This window comes from Zonotrichia leucophrys, chromosome 10 (assembly GCF_028769735.1).
Source record: "Zonotrichia leucophrys gambelii isolate GWCS_2022_RI chromosome 10, RI_Zleu_2.0, whole genome shotgun sequence".
NCBI lineage: Eukaryota > Metazoa > Chordata > Aves > Passeriformes > Passerellidae > Zonotrichia > Zonotrichia leucophrys.
In genome coordinates this window covers 11,295,690-11,314,560 of record NC_088180.1, presented here as the reverse complement: position 1 = coordinate 11,314,560, position 18,871 = coordinate 11,295,690, and the positions used below count along the sequence as shown (strand labels likewise).

Below are 18,871 nucleotides of genomic sequence, written 5' to 3'. Positions count from 1 at the left end.
CCAGTCAGAAAAAAATATATTAAGCATAAAAACACTTTCTGCCTTATCATCTGGAGAAAAAAAAATTATATGTTATATTGTCACATGTGGCAAATCACAGAATTGTTCCCATTAAAACAGATCTTTAAGATCCTGAAGTCCAACCCAGCACTGCCAAGTCCACCACAAGCCCACGTTCTTTAGTGCAACATGTTTCAAATATCCCCAGGGATAGTGACTTCCCTGGGCAGCCCCTACTAATGCTTCACACTGTTGGTCAAGAAATTTCTCCTCTAAACCTTCTCTGGCACAACCAGAGGACCTTTCCTCTTGTCCTACCACTTGTTACTTGGGAGAAAAGAGCAACCCCCAGAGCTGTTACCCATAATCCAGTCCTGCTGTTCACACCCTGATTTTGTACCAATTCTGGTGTGGAAAGTGACTGTTTTCAGCAGAGCATCCTCTTGAAGCATCATCTCCCTTCAATGACTCAAAATACTGGGATCCAGCACATTCTCAGGCTAAGGAACATCAAACTATGGCACTATTTCACTGTTTATGACCTGTCAGCTTTCTTACAAATCCCTCCTCACTCTTGGTTCAGCTCCATGTATTGCACTTTAGACTGCATGGTTCACAACATGGATTTGTAAGATGCTCCTTGGCAACACCATTAAACATTTTCCTAGAAAATCAGGTATTGAGGTACCACACACCTTTTGTATCACCAGTGCTCCCAGTTACTTCAGGTGAACTTTCACTTGGGCTTTTTTCTGACAGCTCCTTCCCTTGGCTGGCTGCCAGTTTTTCTGCATGCCTTTGTTTGGCAAGTTCCCGCCGATGAGCAATCTCTTCTTGAGTTAATGGCCTACATTGTATTTTAAAACATCAGTATTTAGTAATGTCATTTATTTTAAAATAAATTCAATAACAGTAATTAGAATACTATATTTGACATAAGTAAAAACTTATGCAGAATGCCTTTTGTCCCCCAGTACAATAATTTTAAGTCAGCTAAAATTAGCAAACTCTTCCTCTACCATATTTAGACTTTTTTTTTTCTGCCAAATACAGAGATCAAATACTGCCATTTTTAATTACTAGTGTTATCTTTATTACTTTAAGGCAATCTTTACAGCACGTGCTCAAACGCAGGGAAGAGTCTCTGCTTGTTAAAGCTCCCTTTCATAAAGTGAATAAGCCCATTAGGGCAAAAGATTTAAAACAGACAGCAACAACAAAAAATAATTTTAATAGGCTGATGCATCCATCTACTCACTGGTACACCCTGCCTTAAAGCAAAGTGCTTCAAAGTATGATTTAGAGCAATAAATAATAAAAGATAAAGAATATTATCAACACTCTTCCGTAAGGCAATATAAAGAGACTTGTTTGTCAATGCAAGCATTTTAAACAGCAAAGTGATATTCATTATATACGTAAGAAAACTAACAGCATTGCCCAAAACTGTCCATTTGATTTTTAAATCTGGTCCTGAATAAAAAAAAATATGTTATATAATGTTATCTTCTATTTGATGGTTTTAAAAACTGAAAATAAATTCAGACACTAGTCATCTTCTCTTTTCAGTTATTACTCTGTTTCCATTAATTTCCCATGTAAACAAGGGGAACCTAATAATTACAGATACTTCTATGAATAATCTACACTGTTTACTAATTTCAGTATCAACAACTTCTCAAGTAATGTGCTGTTATGTGCCTTCATTAAAAAATGATCTTTAGTGCTGTAACTTAAAAGCAGAGAAATATAATGAAGTTATGTAGATATAATTTTTTTAATGGAACCAGAATGTTGTCAATGTTGGTTCTGTCTTTTTTTTTCCCCCCACTGGGAGCAATGAACATATATATTGCTTTCCAGCATTAAAAAATTTCCAAAATAAAAACCAATGTATTTTTTATATTGTATTAGTATTCTTACTGAAAGTCTAACTCCAAAGGAGGAACAGAAGCCTTTCTATCATAAAGATGCATTTCTACAACACAGCTGGACAAACCAATCCCAAGTCTTGGACCATGACTTCAGTTGAAGAAGATGAACATATTCCCACAGCAAAACCTCACCTACATGATTTGTCCTGCATTTGCTCACATGATGTTGGAGACAAAACCAACAGTTCTTGGTGTTAAGATGGTTTAGGATTTTTTCAGTCAACTGCATCAAGCACACAGCATTAAAACAAGAAGGTCCCTATTAGTAGTTTTAGCTTATTGAGTAGCCTTGGACAAGTTACTTCCTCTCTTCAGCCTCCACACTTACAAACACAGGTCAAGATTTCCTGAGCAGCAACAGCAGTAATGAATGATAAGGGGAAGAAAACCACAGGAAATACTACAGCAGTAGAATAATTTTTGTTTACAGAAAAACCATATAAATATGATCTCAACTAAAAAAAGGCACAAAAAATGGACTCACTTTGCTACATCAGGTATTGCATACTTTGAAATAGGGAAAAACCCTATTAAGCACAGGTCAAAGGTTTTATGTGCAGTCAGTAGAAAGAGTTACTCTGCTCTTAACTGGATTAATTAGGGGCAGGAAGTCTTGAACAGATTACATGGCTGAGACCAACTCACTGCCAGTAAGGTTTTTATTTATATCGTAATCAGGATGGTTTTCTGCATGTAACACCTTCTGCAAGAGACTCAATTTAAAAAATGAGACACTTCATTAATCAAAATTCTTCACAGAACTTGAAGAAATCATCTGGAACCATTATCATGCTTATCTTAAACCAAAATGTTCAATTTGAAAGAGTAAGGAAACTATATAGAAGTCTAAAATCTCTCTAAAAATTACCTAAGAGAGGCCCCCAGGATAAAATGTCAGAATTTGAAGCACAGACTTTTAGAACTCAGAATCTGGGACAGACATATTGAATGTTATGGAAAAGGAGAATGCAAGAAAATCACCACTTCAAACTTCTTAGCAACTTAGTTTTTCTTTTTTTTAAAGGAAAAAACTGTCTCTTAAACAGTCATGACAGAATTAAGAATATGTATCTCTAAAATTTCAAATACTGTGGTATTTCTGCTTGGCTTGTTTATTTTACTGCTGAACAGAGCAAGGCTTAACAATACAAAATGCAAAGCAGATGGTAGAGAAGAAAACTTTTTTATGATTTTTTTTTTCCCTGAAGGCAGCTGTTCAAAGTTATTTAAAGGTTTGGAATGTCAGAAAAATTTCTTGAGGAGACAGATTGATAGGGAAAGTACAGATCAGACTGCCAAGGGTGACATGAACAGTCTACATATGATGGCATAGTATACATACAGGGACTATGTATGCATTCCAACACATCTGATTGTTCAAAAATACCTTTTAGTTTTGTCAATAATCCTGAGAGTAAAAGAAAAAAGTTTCTTTGCTTTTTTTCACTTTATATGGTATTGTTCAATATCAGTATATTTAGGTGTTAAATAGCCTAACCACAAATATCAAAGGTACCTTAAGATTCTGAATGCACTGGTCTAAGTTGCAATATATATAAACACACAATAATATTCTCATTTTGATAAAAAAGCAGATTGAGCGTAAGTGGGACTTTTACTGCAGGTACAACCTAGACTTCCATCCTGGTTTCTGTCCCCATCAATTTCTACAAAATTAGTCACTCCCAGTAGTATCATTGGAAATGACAAAAAGATAATGTTGTCAAATGAATCCTTATCTAGAATTGTAACACAATCAAGCAGAACACAGAACAAGATTAATGCACATAAAACACTGGATCTGCAACAAAACCAGTTTCAAATTATACCCTGAATTATTCAACTTCTCCAGTTGGCAAAACCAATCAGAAGTAAAATCAGAAATAAATTTTGAACAAAAGCTGCCCACACCAAAAGAAAGCTTGGTTCTTCTTCTTCTTCTTCTTCCACCCTTCCCTTCTTGTTCCATTAGAAAGGAACAACATACTACTGGCAGAAAGAAAAATGGTAACACAAAAACCAGCAAATAAAAATTCTGTAGAAGAAAGAGAGAGATCCCCTGATACCAGAGAAACGCTACAGCACCCAGACACAGGAGCCTGGCACAAGTAATGAAATGGAGCTGGCACAGAAGGGTGACCACACCATTACCAAACGTGGTAAACAAATGCTATGGAAATCATAATATGGGAAAGGGTATCATATACATGCCATTGACATCGAATAGATTGCTGATTTAAGGCATTAGATTTCAGGTAATGTAAGCAAGCTCCTGCTGACTTCTCTGATTCCCACATTCCCCCAGGATAACACATTTAGTTCAAACTGAATGACAACTAAACTTCCTTATGCAATCAATCCTCTGAACGTGACAGCTTTTCTACTCTTTCACATTATTAAAGACAGACTTGAAAAATTCACTTAAAAAGAGTGAATAATCAGAACAAAACTGCCAAAGATAAATTCGTCTTTGATTATTGAAGTGTTATGTTTATGTTTTTAACCTCCAGACCATTTTAAAAAGGAAACACCACAGTCAAAACATCAACTGCTTTCTGAAAGATTAACAGAACTGCCAACAAATGTCTGATACATCTCTCATGCCATGAACAATGGTTTCCAAGATCTGAGAATGCCTTCTCTCCATACAGCTTTTTCCAGTTTAAACTGCATGAGCTCATGGACAGATGTGTGACTTCAAAAGGTGTGGATGGAGTAACTTCTGATAACATCTTTAAATCCATGTAATTAATAGAGAATCCTATCCATGACTCTGCTCTTCAGAATTAAGCTCTAGTGAAATCATTGGCTGCTGCTCTGCTCACCTGGCACTCAAAGGATCCTGTCAGCAGCATCCCTAAAGGCAGCTTCGTCAAGTGCAGTTTGTTACATTTCAGCACAGTGTATGTCCAGTGGTCTCCCATATCCTTTAGAAGCTCATTAATTTCTGGATTAATCTACTTAATGTCTATGGAACAATTTCCATTCACAATCTAATGTACATCTACTCAGATCATTTACCATCAGCTCTATTGCAATGAGACTGGTACACAATTCAGAGCAGAAATAAATGTGTTAACACAAAAGGAACAATTGAAAATTATCCAAATCACAACTTTCACTAAATTTCATACAACAGACTTACAGGACTCTTTCAACAGGCAATACTCTACTGTTTGTATTACATTATATAGCAGACATCATTCATTCTGAGACAAGTAATGAAATAAGGTATCAATCCCAAGCTGTCACACTGCCTGGAAAAACACTCCAGACTGATAGAGCGACCTCTGATTTATCTCACATGCTGAATGTGCAAAAAAGAGAAAAGAAACTGGAAGCGAAACTCTCTCACAATGTTACAAGCTTTACTCACTTAAGCTCACCATTACACAAACTATAGCATGTCCAGAGATTCAAATTACAACCATTACTCTGTATTTCTTTCTTGGATCAGTTGCCAAGGTCTTAGCCAGATTCAAATGTATACTGTTACTGAAATCTATTTCATAATAACCCTTATATGGGTTTTAATTTTTGAAAAGCATTTATTAGTTATGCAACTGGATGCCAAATTCAGATGCTAACCTGTAAATCTGACAGCCCATTCAGATGATACATGTCGTACTCATTTCTAGTGCACAAACTCCAATTTAGAACAAACTGCTAATGAAAACAGAAGATGATGGGTTCTGATCACACTGAAGCTGCTGCAAGGCATATTGCCTTAAACACAGAAATTAATTTACTTGCAAGAAGATAGCAATTTCTTACAGAGCTTGGAGCTTTATACAGGTTCTCATTTGATCAATGTCATTTCAGCTGAAGATCTGGCAAAAATCACAGGATTTTTTTCCCAATACACTTTTTATAAAATATTAGAAAGAATACAAATGAAGCACACTACAATCTGTTTACGAGATGCTAACAAGCTGTACCACAAAACAAAGGAACAACTATCACTGTAATTTCATGCAGAATTGTATGAAGTGTCTTTCAGGGTGACCCCTAAGAAAAAAACCAGTTCTGATTTCAAGCTGACTGAGGAGAAAGAACCACCTTTCATATCATCTGGAGAAAAATAATAGAGGTATTATAGGTTTTATACCTCCCAAGCAGTAATGAAATATAATTTTAGTGCACTAGCTTATCTGTTCAATAAACTTTTCTTTATTACCACTGGAAAGAAATCGAATTTCTCCAGTACACTTTATTTATTTACATTATTCAGGATTATAAGATGGACTTGAGGTAACAGAAAAGGTTTGCTTGCTATTGCTCACGTGGCTCACTGCAAGATTTACACATAAAGCTTTACTAAGTAAGTAGATTATTTCATCATAACAAACACACGATATTCAGTTTATATCTTCTAAACATTTTACATTAAACACCCCTAGCAATTAGTTGGAAGCAATTCAATTAGCTACTAAATATTTCTTTTACACTGGGTTCTATGAAGACAGAACTCTGAATCTCAAGGAAAGCAAACTGGTACATTTCTATTCCCTGTACCTAAATGCCAAGCTTGGCTTTTATTCCTACACCTACACTCGAGCATTCTGTATTAGACTGGGGTTCAAAGTCACACACCAGTAGAAAACAGACAGAGAAGCAGCATATGCTGAATGAACACCTCATACTGCACACAGCAATACTTTAGAATAAATAACCACAGGCATCATCAAATAACCATTCTATGAAGCAGAGTGGAGCGGGAGCCCTAATCTGTTTCTCTGCCCAACCAACAATTCACATTTTTGCCTGACTTGGTGGGAATTAGCAAATAATTTCAGAAGATCAGACAGAAGAAACTGGAAGACAAAACACTTGGAATTCTCATTCCTTGACAAAACCTGGTAAAAATGAATGACATAGCAGGACCATACAAAAAGTCAATTTACAAATCTTTCTAAGGAAAGATAAATATAAGCTGACAACCTGCTTTAACTTGACAACTAACAATTTTACCATGTATTCTGCTATTTAAAAAGTAAAAGCAAAATCATACCAGCTTTAGTATAGAATCTATTAATTTTAAAGTGACCTTCAAAGAGATATTAGTTGCCAAGAGCAGTCTCAAAGGAGGTTGCTTTAATTAAAAATCCATCCTTTGTTATCATTTACTGTACACCCTGGACTTAGAAGAGCTTTTTGCTTTTCCCAGCTTAAGCTTAATAAGTATTACAAGCAGATGGCAGAAATAAGGCAAACTATCAAAAAGGACAAAGTCAGTTTGAATCTTCCAACAAAGTTACAAAAAGGTAACCTTACCCAATACTGCCTCACAAAAGGAGAAAAGTGACACCAGCATAGATCTACATTTTTTCCCTCTGGAAGTAGAAGACAAATCTTGCAAAAAAAAAATCTGAAGAAAGCTCTTAGATTTTTTACGTGCTTTAACATGCTTAAAATCAATTCTTCCCTGCTCCCAAGGGATGCAAATAACCTTAGGTCAGTCCAGCAGTCAAACATCAAGATACACAAGAGCACAGCTATGGCTTCTCAAAATTAACATGTAGGTGAAACACACAGCATGGATTAATGTTCTTCAATAGGAAAATGTGAAACAATTGATAATAGACAGTGTAGATATTCTCTGTTTCTCCCCATGTTCAGACATTGTTATGGAGCACCCTCATGGAATGCCAGTTTCAATACTGGATCTCACATGCTGCACTCAACCATCACTCAATTCTGTTAAGCACAATCTTCCCTGAGTAACTGTAAATAGCACACAATGACCAATACAATTAAAAATATGCTCCAGAATCACAGGTACACAATGCTGTGTTTTTAAGATACTTGAATTCTTCAGAGTGCTTTCCTTCATTAGAACTAACCTCCTTTTCCAATTTCTACAAAAACTGCTTACCTGTAGAATCTTAACAAATCAGATATTGAGAAATACACATTTAGCTCTATTGCTGTTTTTCAATTAATGGAAGCAAACTGTCACTTCAAAACACATCTTAGACATTACCTAATCAGGAAAAATCACACAGTACTAATAATGACTGATTCTCTACAAGAAAAACACACATGTGATTTCATTTTAATATTAGCTAATTAGTAATTGAATTATTTAATACCAGCAAGAGATACTTTTCACACAAACTACAGAGCAACACATTAAAATTTTCAGTGCACTGAATAAACAGAGAAAGGAGAGTAACTACAATAGTGAAAATTTCTGTTTGGCATAAGTAAAAGCCACCTTTGCCCCTACTTCACATACTCATCACCTCAGAGACTCTTGATTCTCCCAACAAATAAAAAACCAGGTCATTATCAGTGACAGAACAGCCAAGAAGTGATGGCCTCAGTGCAGTTGCCTCTGATAACTGGAGCCCAAGCCCAGGAAAGGAGACAAAGCAGGAATGGCGCTGCTGTGCCACACCTGAGAGAGCTCCTGTGCCAGAGACATTGCAGGAGAGCACTGGAAGCAAAACTGCACCATCTAGTGTCTGCTCAGCCCATGCACACAGAGCTTCTCCCTGAGTGCAGGCACTGCAAGGAAGATTTCTGCGGGAACACTCACAGTAGATAACCTCGGTGAGAAAAAAACTGAAATAAATCTACAGTGTGCAAGAAAAAGCTAAGGTAATAGTAAAGCTTTCAAATATTACTACAGCAGCAGAACTGCTTTTCACACAAAGATTACACGCAGTTTAATTTAGCAGGAAAATTTTAATTTTCTATATTACTTTGCTGTACAGTGACAATCTCCCCAAAAACACAAAATGGCCAGTTAACATAGAAGTTGCCTACTGAAAATACTCCAGAGGCTTGGAGGGATGAAAGGTTAAGATGAACCTCATTCTTGTAAAGTCATCAACACTTCTGCACAAAAAGCTGGTGGTTAAAGTAGTACACTTAAATGTGCCAGGAAAATGAGACCTAGAAGGACCTACTCCTCAAAGAAAATAGGATGGCTATTAAAAAACAAAAGGTTGTTACAAAAAAATCTTTCAAACCTCCCAGAAAAAAAAGCTTTGGAAGGGCATTAATGGACTTCAGATCTCTGTGAAAAGTCAGGCAAGATTTGGACTACTTTAATAAACCCCATTTTATTTTGCTGTTGCAATGGACAGGATGATCACTGAGCTGTTATCCCCAGTTTGATGGGAAGTATTCCTCGGTACAAACACAAGCTGCTTTGATCATGCCAACCTTGCTGAAAAACCAAGACATTTTTACAACTCCATCATTTCCACCAGATATCCTGAAACTGCTTTACACTGCATGCATTAGGATACCTTTGGACAACAGTACTATTCTCCAGCAGATTTACTGTATCTTCTAAAACTATTATGATTAAACAAATCACCTCCTGAACTCATTCAGAAAATCTTTAATAGCAGAAAAGATTTGACTGCATTTCAAGAATTCATTAATTATTTTCTCAGGTCTAAACCAACTTATTCATGCCTTCAACATAACCTTTTCCCCTCAGAAATAACTAAATAAAATGCTACATTTTCCTACCTTGGTTTATTCTGTGGCAATGCTTTTGCATCAACAGGAAACATTTTGGAAACAAAGACAATAACTGGGGCTGTTCCTTCACTGCTGCATTTCATAAAAGCTGAAACAAAACATAAAACACAAGTTATTTTCACATTTTTTTCCCTAGAAGTATGGACAAAGCTATGACTTTACATTCATTTTGTAGGCATTGCTGTTTATTTCCAGTTTTAATAGATCATATGCTAAGGACAAACCAAAAAGAAAAAAGTAGAAAATTTCTCTGGACTAATAATTTGATAACACTGCCTGTATCTTAAAGTGTGTTTCACAATAAAATGAACAAAACTTCAAAAATAGAACTCTTGATAAAAAATACATACACCCCAATTAAACAACTTGAGTTTACAGGCTGATTTAGATCACAATGGAAACCAAAGAGCACCACAGGATTAAGACTGAACACTATTTATTCAGTACCTCAAAGTATTCTCCTTCCTTTCAGGCTAAAGGAGGAAGTCCTGCAAATGTCCAGATGTTCACAAAATCCTAACACAACTTCACTGCAAGAACAGATATTCCTCAAAAGGTGAAAGATTCACACAGAACTCATTTGACAGGTAGGAATTCCTATTAACCATTTTTTCCATCCAACTTGAAACACATGAAATTCAAACCAGCCAATACCATTCAAAACTTATAACACAGAAACTGAATCATCTTCTCCTACACTTCTCCCTTTCATCTGAAATATCAGAAGACCGTTGAGCTAAGGCAAACAAAAGCACAATACTACCAAAAATTAGCAAAATACTTACTAAATGTGGAAGTCCACTGCCTGTTCATAACCAAGAGCAATAAGATCTAAAGTTTACAGAGGCAAATTTCTTCCAATTAACTTACACTAATACAGTGTGGAACACTGTCTGGAGAATACCATGTTTTTAAATGTTCAATAAAGGGTGAAAAGCCAGTTTTGTTACCCCTGGGAAACAATTCCTAACAGCCTGTCAATTTGACATTGACATCTCATTTTTAATTGACATTTGATATTTCACCCTCTTAGATTTCTTGAAGCTCTCCTCAAAACACTGTGCTATGATTAATAATTAATTACTAAAAGCTAATCAATGCACTTGCAAAAATTACATCCAAATTCAATCCACTGCTGGCTAAAAATTAATGATTTTAATACACAAGTTAGCAAAACATTCAATTCTCAATTACATAATGACTTCTACAGTTCAGAACTAAAAACAATTATTAACCTTGTATTCTTGTAGAACTCCCAGTGTAAGAGTCCTGAACTTTACATCATCTGCAGCTTAAGCTGAAAAATCCAGGAACATATGGAATGGAAGAAAAATGCATGGCCATAAAACCATGACATGTCAATGACAGACATTAACAATGTTACTGGAAGTAGATAATTTATAAATTTACACATAGATTACTACACATCTTACAAGCCAAAGACAAACAAAACCATCAAGACAGAAACAACTTTCATGTTAATGGGAGAACACCTACTTACCACTTTTCAGTTCCTGAGTTTCTGGTGGCAAAGAATCAAATGTTCTTGCTCCAACACACATCAGCTTCTCCACTCTCTCTGCTGTGATGTCCAGAGGACTGGGAATCTTATTACACACCATGGCTAAAACACATTATTAAGGATACATATTTGCACTTTCTTACTGAATGCAACCAACAAATGCTTTCAATACTTGTTTTATTGAGCCCCATGCACTAACAGCCAGCAGCAGCAGATCCAAAATCCAGCTCTGTTGTCTCAGTGCATTCAGGTCCCTCTCAGGCCAGCAACAGTTTCTTGCCATTTGTCAGGGGCAGAGTTAAGGAGGGGTGGCCCACCCTAAGTGCAGCTGGGAAGCTGAAAACAGCACAACTGGGGCAAGATTTACAGAAGTAATTAGTATTTATACATCAATAATTTGTGCACATCTACCATAATGTAAGATACATCTTATTATAAACAATGGGCACAGCTGACAAGCAGCAATGACTGATTTTGAATTAAGAATTTTCGTGCCTAAAACATAACACCAAATATCTACAGAACTTCATGGACAGAAGACCTATATCACTATTATAAACAGGAGATCAGTTTCTACCTCAGGAAAACCACTAAAACTTTAATATAAAACTACATAATGAAGGCCTATTGTCAAATTACCTCCAGTTTCATAAGTTTTTCTCCTAAAAATAAGATGTGCAAAAGCACAAAGTTGGCAGAAATGTAAAAATAATGGTAGATATGTAATTTGTAAAGTTATAAGCAAGAAGATAGGTCCAGCTAGCTTAGGCACAGACATAAAAAAACAAAACCAAATTATAGCAAATCACACAGTGAAATATGTGAGCACACTCACAAGTCTGAGAACTGCCAATAGAAAAATAATTGTGGTTTTTTTTAAGGATACAGAGGATTGCATCAGATATTGGTAGCCACTGGCTACAAATGGCATTGAGATGAACTTTTGGGTCTGCATGCCGTGATTCCCGGGCACCAATTCTCAGCCCCAAAGAGGTAACTATCTTTTCTATTTTTTCTTTGTCTCTGTAAGGAAAATAATAAATAGATTAAAAATCCACAAAAGCAATCAATAACCAGCAACTATTATTCTTGAGTATTTAAAAAAAAGCACATGGAAAGAGATGTCATGAAAACTTTATACATGTTCTCACCTTTTCATAACAGCCTCATACAGACTCCAAATGTTGTCCAGCACCAGCTGCACAAACAAAGGTTTCTTTCCTTTTGACTGGTAGAAGATAAAAAACAATCATTACCAGCAATTCCTCACTTTTTCAGTAGGCTTATGACTGCCCTTTTCATTAGAAATATGTACAACTTTTATTCAAAATCAAGAAGTCTGTCTTATAAGAATGGCATAAGGCATAAAATAAACATGAAATTTAAAAGTGGAGAACAAGGGTTTCAATTTCAGAAAAAGAACCTGATAAATACGGCATGTGACTACCTTGAGCCTGCTTATCATCCCTTTTCTAACTATTAATCATCACCTATGCAAACAGGAAAAAAATCATGATTACATGAAAATAAGGAAACTACTCTCTCCTCCCTTAACTTTTAATGGTGGAAATGTTTAATGCTAGACAAGTGCAGTTTTCAGACCAGGGCTTCAGTACAGCATTCCATGGAAATTCCCTACAACAAAGAAGATTTTTCAATTCTAAATCCCAAGATAAATGTGAATATCCTAAACCATCAGCTGTGGAAGAGCTCTTCACAGAGGACAGAGCCTCAGTCACAACTCTTGTTTCTACCCTGTTAATCTTCCTTTCATCTTGTGTGTTTCACTCGATGCTGAAACCTTGAAGCTGCAGTGTCCCCTGTTTAGTGAGCACTGGTAGATGAGATTTCCTCCATGCAGCATTTGAGTGGTCAGCTTTGGAATGTTCTATGCTCCAAGAGCTGTTGCATTCTGTCCTGGTGACTTTACCCCTCCAGTAACACTGAGTCAACAGGCACTGAGGTAAAGTTTCAGAATATACTATGAGGAACAAAACTGGGGGAAAAAAGTGAACTCCAAAATAAAAATCAGATTGTGTTTTTGACACCCTCCATACCTGATCACCTTTCATTATCTTCTTTGCTTTAGTATTTAGATAATAATCTCCCCATAAAGTCTTCAGAAGTACTGCAGGCTTGATTCCAATTTTTTGGCTATACAGTTTGGCAAAATGTTCAATTCTGAAAGCAAAGAAAACATATTTTGATGGAAATGTAATGCTTTCTACAGCAACAGCTTATGTGAAAATCACACAAAAATCTCAGATCCTTGTTTTACTCCCACTTTTCCAATTGTCTTCATTTCACATTGTTTAACATTTACACCTGTAAAAATATTTAGTCATAACAGATCAAAAACATCAACAGTATTTGAATGGCTTTGCTTTGTTTCAAGTCAGCTTCAAGGCTTTACTTGAAATAAACAGTTGTGTACTATCCCCTCATCAAAAACTCAAAAGCATAACACAAACCTTATAAATACATTAGTGATGACTCTTGAGCTTACACTTTGAAAGACTTCCCACGACACACTTAACTATGGTCTGGGACCAGAAATAGAAGATGTTAAAAAGCAAGCATTGTTTTGAGTCACACTTCAGCCATCAGATGGTGGAAATTATTTTTAATTAACCACTTATGAAAATTCTTGTTGTTTGAATCATTACTTTAATAATGAGTAAACCCAAGAAAACTTCACAGAACTGTAATGCTATAACTATGTTGTAAAGCCAGCTGTGTTGTTCAGCAGTCCCCATGAGTTAACAAAAGCAGCCTGCTTAGCCCAGAGAGGGAGTCCTGAACATGCTATGGTTTCCTTGATGAAAATGTTCTATGAGCAGTAATAAAAAATATTTCCACATATTTGCTCCCTTTACATGCAGAAAAAAATACATAGTTATAACCATAACAATCCCGTTTACAGAACAGTGCTGTTTGATAATCTTCTCTTAGAAATTCAGAATTCTTAAGTTTTTACACAGCTAAGAAAAGGACCGGTCCATGTCAGCAATACATAAGCTGTGAGATTTCTTTTTCAGAAACTACCTAAGCTCTCAATTCAGGGAGAGCTTTCAAGATTCTTGTGCCAGCAGCTCCTACATATATGTTAATGGCATTTTTCAACACTTCAGAATTATGAGAAAAGCATATGTACTTACCACATTGGAAGAGGCTGGCACTGCCTAATAAGTTAATTTTTCTCTGCTAATACCTTCAGGAAAAGAACCCACAACCAAGAAACAGCAGCCAAGACTTTCCATGATTAAGAAAAAGCTCCACTGATCAGCACACAGTACTGCAGCTGGCAGTCCAGAAGAACCTCTTTAAAGTAATTAAGAAAAATGTTTTTTTCACCCTCTCCATTATATGATTTATCAGAGCTGGGGCTTGACAGTTCATCAGAAGAAACAAAACAGTCTTGAAAGACAATTAACCTAAAATAGCCCATTTTATTTTCCCTTCCCTCTGAAGGGACAAGAGCTGTTTGTGTTGGACAGCAAACTATGCATGGCACCTTATTTACAGTCTGACTTGGATTTAAAAATGCTGGAGATGATTTTCTGCAAGGGCTCTGCAGTACTCAGGACATTCCCTGTGTCACACCCGAGCTATCCCTGTAATTACAATTTCAGGATGAAGACAACGCCTCCACCTCGTGGCCAGCGACCAGAACACGGGCACTGCTCAAACCCTGCTGCCCTTCCCACCAAACAGAGAACCCTGAACCAGCTCCTGCCCTTGTCTGCTACAGTCTATCCAACAGCAGCAAGTTAGAAAATAATGTTTACCATAAATACATTCAGGCTAGGCTGGAGCCCACTGCGGCATCAAAAGCTCCTGTGTAAGTAAATCAGGAATCCCTCCCACTCAGATAATTTATACACAGCTGCAGATCACAGAAGAACCTAACAAACATCTTTAGAAACATGATGCACCTGAAATACTTTAAGTAATCAATTTACAAACAAAGGTCAGTAATTAAATCTCAAACTTACCCAAAACCCCAGCCATCAATTGCACTGGCAAACACCACATTTCCATGTTCTGGTGAAAAATAGAGATGTGAATCATCAGTGTCTTCCAATCCAGTACTCCAGTCATAAATTTGATCTCCTGGTGATGCATCTGAAAGGGTTTCACTTTCTGTTTCTTTTTCAGCTCTTTCTTCTAACACTTTGGAGGTAAAAAGTGTTCCAGTGACTGCATTGATCTAGAGAAAGATATGTGAAAACACCCTCAGATTCATTCACTCTTTCACAACACTTGCAATTAAAATGTAATTTTCCCACCCTTGAAAACATAAAAAGAGAAGCTGTGTTAACAAGCTAGCATGCCTGTGATTCATTTGGCAATTAAAACACACCTAATTCTACACACTTGAAGACCACAGGAGTTTATGTTTTGACATAAACACCCTGAAGTTTCCAAGTCAGCCACACCAGGACAGAATCAAAGTATCACATGTAACACACTTTTTCTCTCAGAACAAGGAATGGTGAAACAGGAACTTGTTTCTGCCAACAAAGCAAACAATAGAGGGCAAAGGGAAAGCAGGCAGATAAACGCTCCCAAGTGAGCCTGGGTGGGAAAGAAGTTTTGAGGGCAGCTTAAACTACAATTCTAAAGATGAAACAACATTATTCCTACATAAATCCACCAATATCAGGAACAGTCTACCTCCAGTAAGTTTAAGCAATTTAAGAGAACAAGAAAACATTCAGCATATTACTTCTAAAATGAAGACTTTTCCTGATAACCTGTCAAGAGCCATTTACTACCCTTTTCTCCATCACAGGCACTGTGAATTAACCTCAAAACAAATCAGAAATAAGATGCACCTCAATGTTAAAAATCAGACTGGATGCTATACAGTGCCACAAAACTGCTGTGTGACATGCCACCTCAGCACAAATACCTGTTCTAAGATATTCTTAAGGTGCAAATATGCTTCCTGAGGGGTGAGCTTCAGCTCCACAATCAAGCGGTCGATTTTGTTAATCACCAGGACGGGACGGATGTTTTCCAGCCATGCCTGCCGCAGGACTGCCTGAGTCTGAGAAGGAAAGAGTTAAAAAAAACCCATTACAGAAAGCCTGATAGCACCAAAAATCAAATATAATCCTAAAATTTAATAAACATAGTAAAGGACAGGTTGACGCTCAAAACACAAATTTTACTCCCACAGTGTTATTTATTGAAGAATTCTGCAGAATGGTGGGATTTCATGGCAAAAACACAAAAATAACAAAAACCAAACTACTTAGAAAAGCCATGAAAAAAAGCAACCTCATTATTTTGTGTATTCTTTTCCAAACCCTGAAAGTCCACATAAATATATGAAATTATGTCCCTTTACACTTTTCTCTATCAAAATATTCCATTAGACCTGAAAACCCACTGTTTCAACCCTGCTTCTCTACACCCATTCACCAGCACTGTTCACTTTTTCAGCACAACTATGATTTTTACTACTCACTTTAACAGCTCAACTGCATTGTCATTTATTAAAAATTTTGTAAAGCTTCTTAGACAGCTCATCCTTTATTTCTATATAACCCCCTTCAGACTTGGCTTACTCCCCTCTTTCTCTGCTTAATACACTTTATTTCACCTGTGGACAGACTCCTTCAACAGCATCCACCACTATGATGCAACCATCACAGAGTCGGACAGCAGTAGATACTTCTGAAGAAAAATCCACGTGCCCTGGGGAGTCTATTAAATTAATCAGATATTCCTGATCACCTAGGATCAAACAAATTAATATTTCAGAACAGTTTTCAAAGATATTTCTTCCAGCCACCCACTTATACTGCTTCAGCTATGATTTTTTTAATGCCCTGACACTAACTACACTAAGAAAACCCTTACAGCATAGTGTAACAGTTATCTCAGCAAAGAAGTAAGACTCTACTAAAACTTGAGTCTTTTTGAAAGAAGGTCTTGTCTTTAAGTGATTCAAAACTTAAGATCAAAATATACATACTTATATCTAAAATAAAAGATGAGGCAACTACTCTCATGGCCTCCACTCAGAGATAGGATTGAAAATGTTTTTCCTGACCCTGAGATAGAACTCAATTATCCTGGCTGACTTACTTGCCTAGGTCTGCAGAATTAGAGCCTAACACTGAGAAACACAAAAGTAAAAGTTGCACACAAAAATCACAACAGCAACAACAAAGAGACGGGGGAAACCAACAGAAATGTATATGAAAATTTATACAAGCCAACATCCACAACTTACCTTTCACAAAGTGCAGTGAAATTGCACTAGATTTCATTGTTATTCCTCGGACCTGCTCATCTTCCCTACTGTCAAGGTATCTCAGCTGAGTACAGAAACAAAAGAAAAAAACAATAAGCGTGTAGAAACATCTTCACAATTTACTTATCAACTGGGAGAGTATGATGGTGAGAAAATGAGGTTTACCAAGACTATAGATGGAATTTCCTTAATGATTCAGAATTTACAATTTCAGCATGTACAGACCAGAATTGTGTTAAAGTGACAGTGTAACTCTACCTTTCCTGCCAAGCGGCTGGAGATTATTCCATTGCTAGATATAAGGCAATCAGCTAGAGTGGTTTTGCCTGAAAAGAAAAATAAATTACTTAGACCAAATGAATACAAACCATGGCAAAAGATGCAACATACAGTATTCTAATATATCAACATTAATAAAGACTATAAAGCGCCATGAAAAGAACAAATTAGCTTTCAAAAAACAAATCAAATTACTCCTGTTGCATGCATACAAATCTATTTTTGAAGAGTGGATGCAAATTTACCTGTCATGACCAGAAGAGCAGTTGAAATAACAAACAGTACATCAGGACCTCATTACAACATGCAATTATACAAAATGTTTCCGTTCTAAAAAAAGCGCTTACTATTTCCACCTACATAACAAACTTATTCTATCGAGAAAACATAGAAAAACATTATTCTGCCTCTCAAACATATATGAAATTCACACCAACATTCACCATCATAGCAAACATTCAATTTCAACTATTCATTCAATTTCAACTATTCATTCAATTTCAACTACACATTCAATTTCAACTACACATTCAATTTCAACTACACACTCAATTTCAAATTATTATTATAGTGTGATGCTCTTTTATGCAAGACAAGCTGAATCGGGCCAAGAAAAAGGTGCATAAAGTGGATTCACTTTCCTGAATCATGTTCAAGGCAGTTTAAAGCGAAATGCACAGAATCCTACTGCTTTAGAACAGTGAGCAAGGTATCTCACCACCATTCAGACACCCACAAGAGGAGCAGACACCAGCCCCTGCCGTACCGTGATCCACGTGCGCCAATATACAGATATTCCTGATGCCGGACGCCTTCTTCTGGAGGCCAACCATCTTCCCCACGCTTGTAAGCACCATTCTGGCTAATTCTGCGAACGGAGCAAAGTGTTTTACTGAGGTGTCAGCCTGAGGAAAGACTTTGGTTTTTAGTGACGCCAGCTGCGGTCAGAGCCGCTCCGGAGGGAAGCTCCGCGACACGTGGGGCGGGGACACCCGGCAGAACCCACGGGCCGTGTCTGCGCTTTGAACGCGCCTCAGGCTCCAGCTGGCGGCGGACACCGAGCTGCCGGCAGTGGCACAAACCTCCCGGTTCCCCCGGTTTGCCTTCCCCTCCCGCCGCTCCCAGCAGGCACGGCCGCGCTGCCCCGGGGCCACGCCAGGCGGGGCACAGCGCTGACCCCCGGCTCGCCCGCGGGGCGAAGGCCGCTCCGGGGCCAGCCCCGCTGCCCGGGCCCTCCCGGCTCGGGGCACACGCACCGGGCACACGCACCTGCGCTCCGCCGCCGCTCCCGGAAAGCCGCGCCCGCCCCGCTCGGCCGCTGCCGGGCCCGCCCCGTGACGCCGGACGGAAGCCGGGCCGGGCCGGGCG

General features: G+C 37.5%; 1 protein-coding gene across 1 annotated transcript in view; it reads right to left on the bottom strand.

Annotated features, from left to right (window-relative positions):
• EFL1 (elongation factor like GTPase 1) overlaps positions 1-18,820 on the bottom strand; it is a 63,008-nt gene extending 44,188 nt beyond the window's left edge. Inside the window, exons 1-13 of the mRNA XM_064722417.1 lie at positions 18,773-18,820; positions 18,270-18,371; positions 17,483-17,550; positions 17,204-17,288; positions 16,568-16,701; positions 15,872-16,009; positions 14,952-15,166; positions 13,014-13,137; positions 12,108-12,184; positions 11,843-11,979; positions 10,936-11,058; positions 9,423-9,522; positions 696-847 (exon numbers count right to left, since the gene is read on the bottom strand). Of these exons, the coding sequence (XP_064578487.1) occupies positions 696-847; positions 9,423-9,522; positions 10,936-11,058; positions 11,843-11,979; positions 12,108-12,184; positions 13,014-13,137; positions 14,952-15,166; positions 15,872-16,009; positions 16,568-16,701; positions 17,204-17,288; positions 17,483-17,550; positions 18,270-18,360 (1,444 nt within the window). The 5' untranslated portion in view covers positions 18,361-18,371; positions 18,773-18,820. The remainder of the gene's footprint in view (positions 1-695; positions 848-9,422; positions 9,523-10,935; positions 11,059-11,842; positions 11,980-12,107; positions 12,185-13,013; positions 13,138-14,951; positions 15,167-15,871; positions 16,010-16,567; positions 16,702-17,203; positions 17,289-17,482; positions 17,551-18,269; positions 18,372-18,772) is intronic.
• Positions 18,821-18,871: the final 51 nt, after the last annotated feature.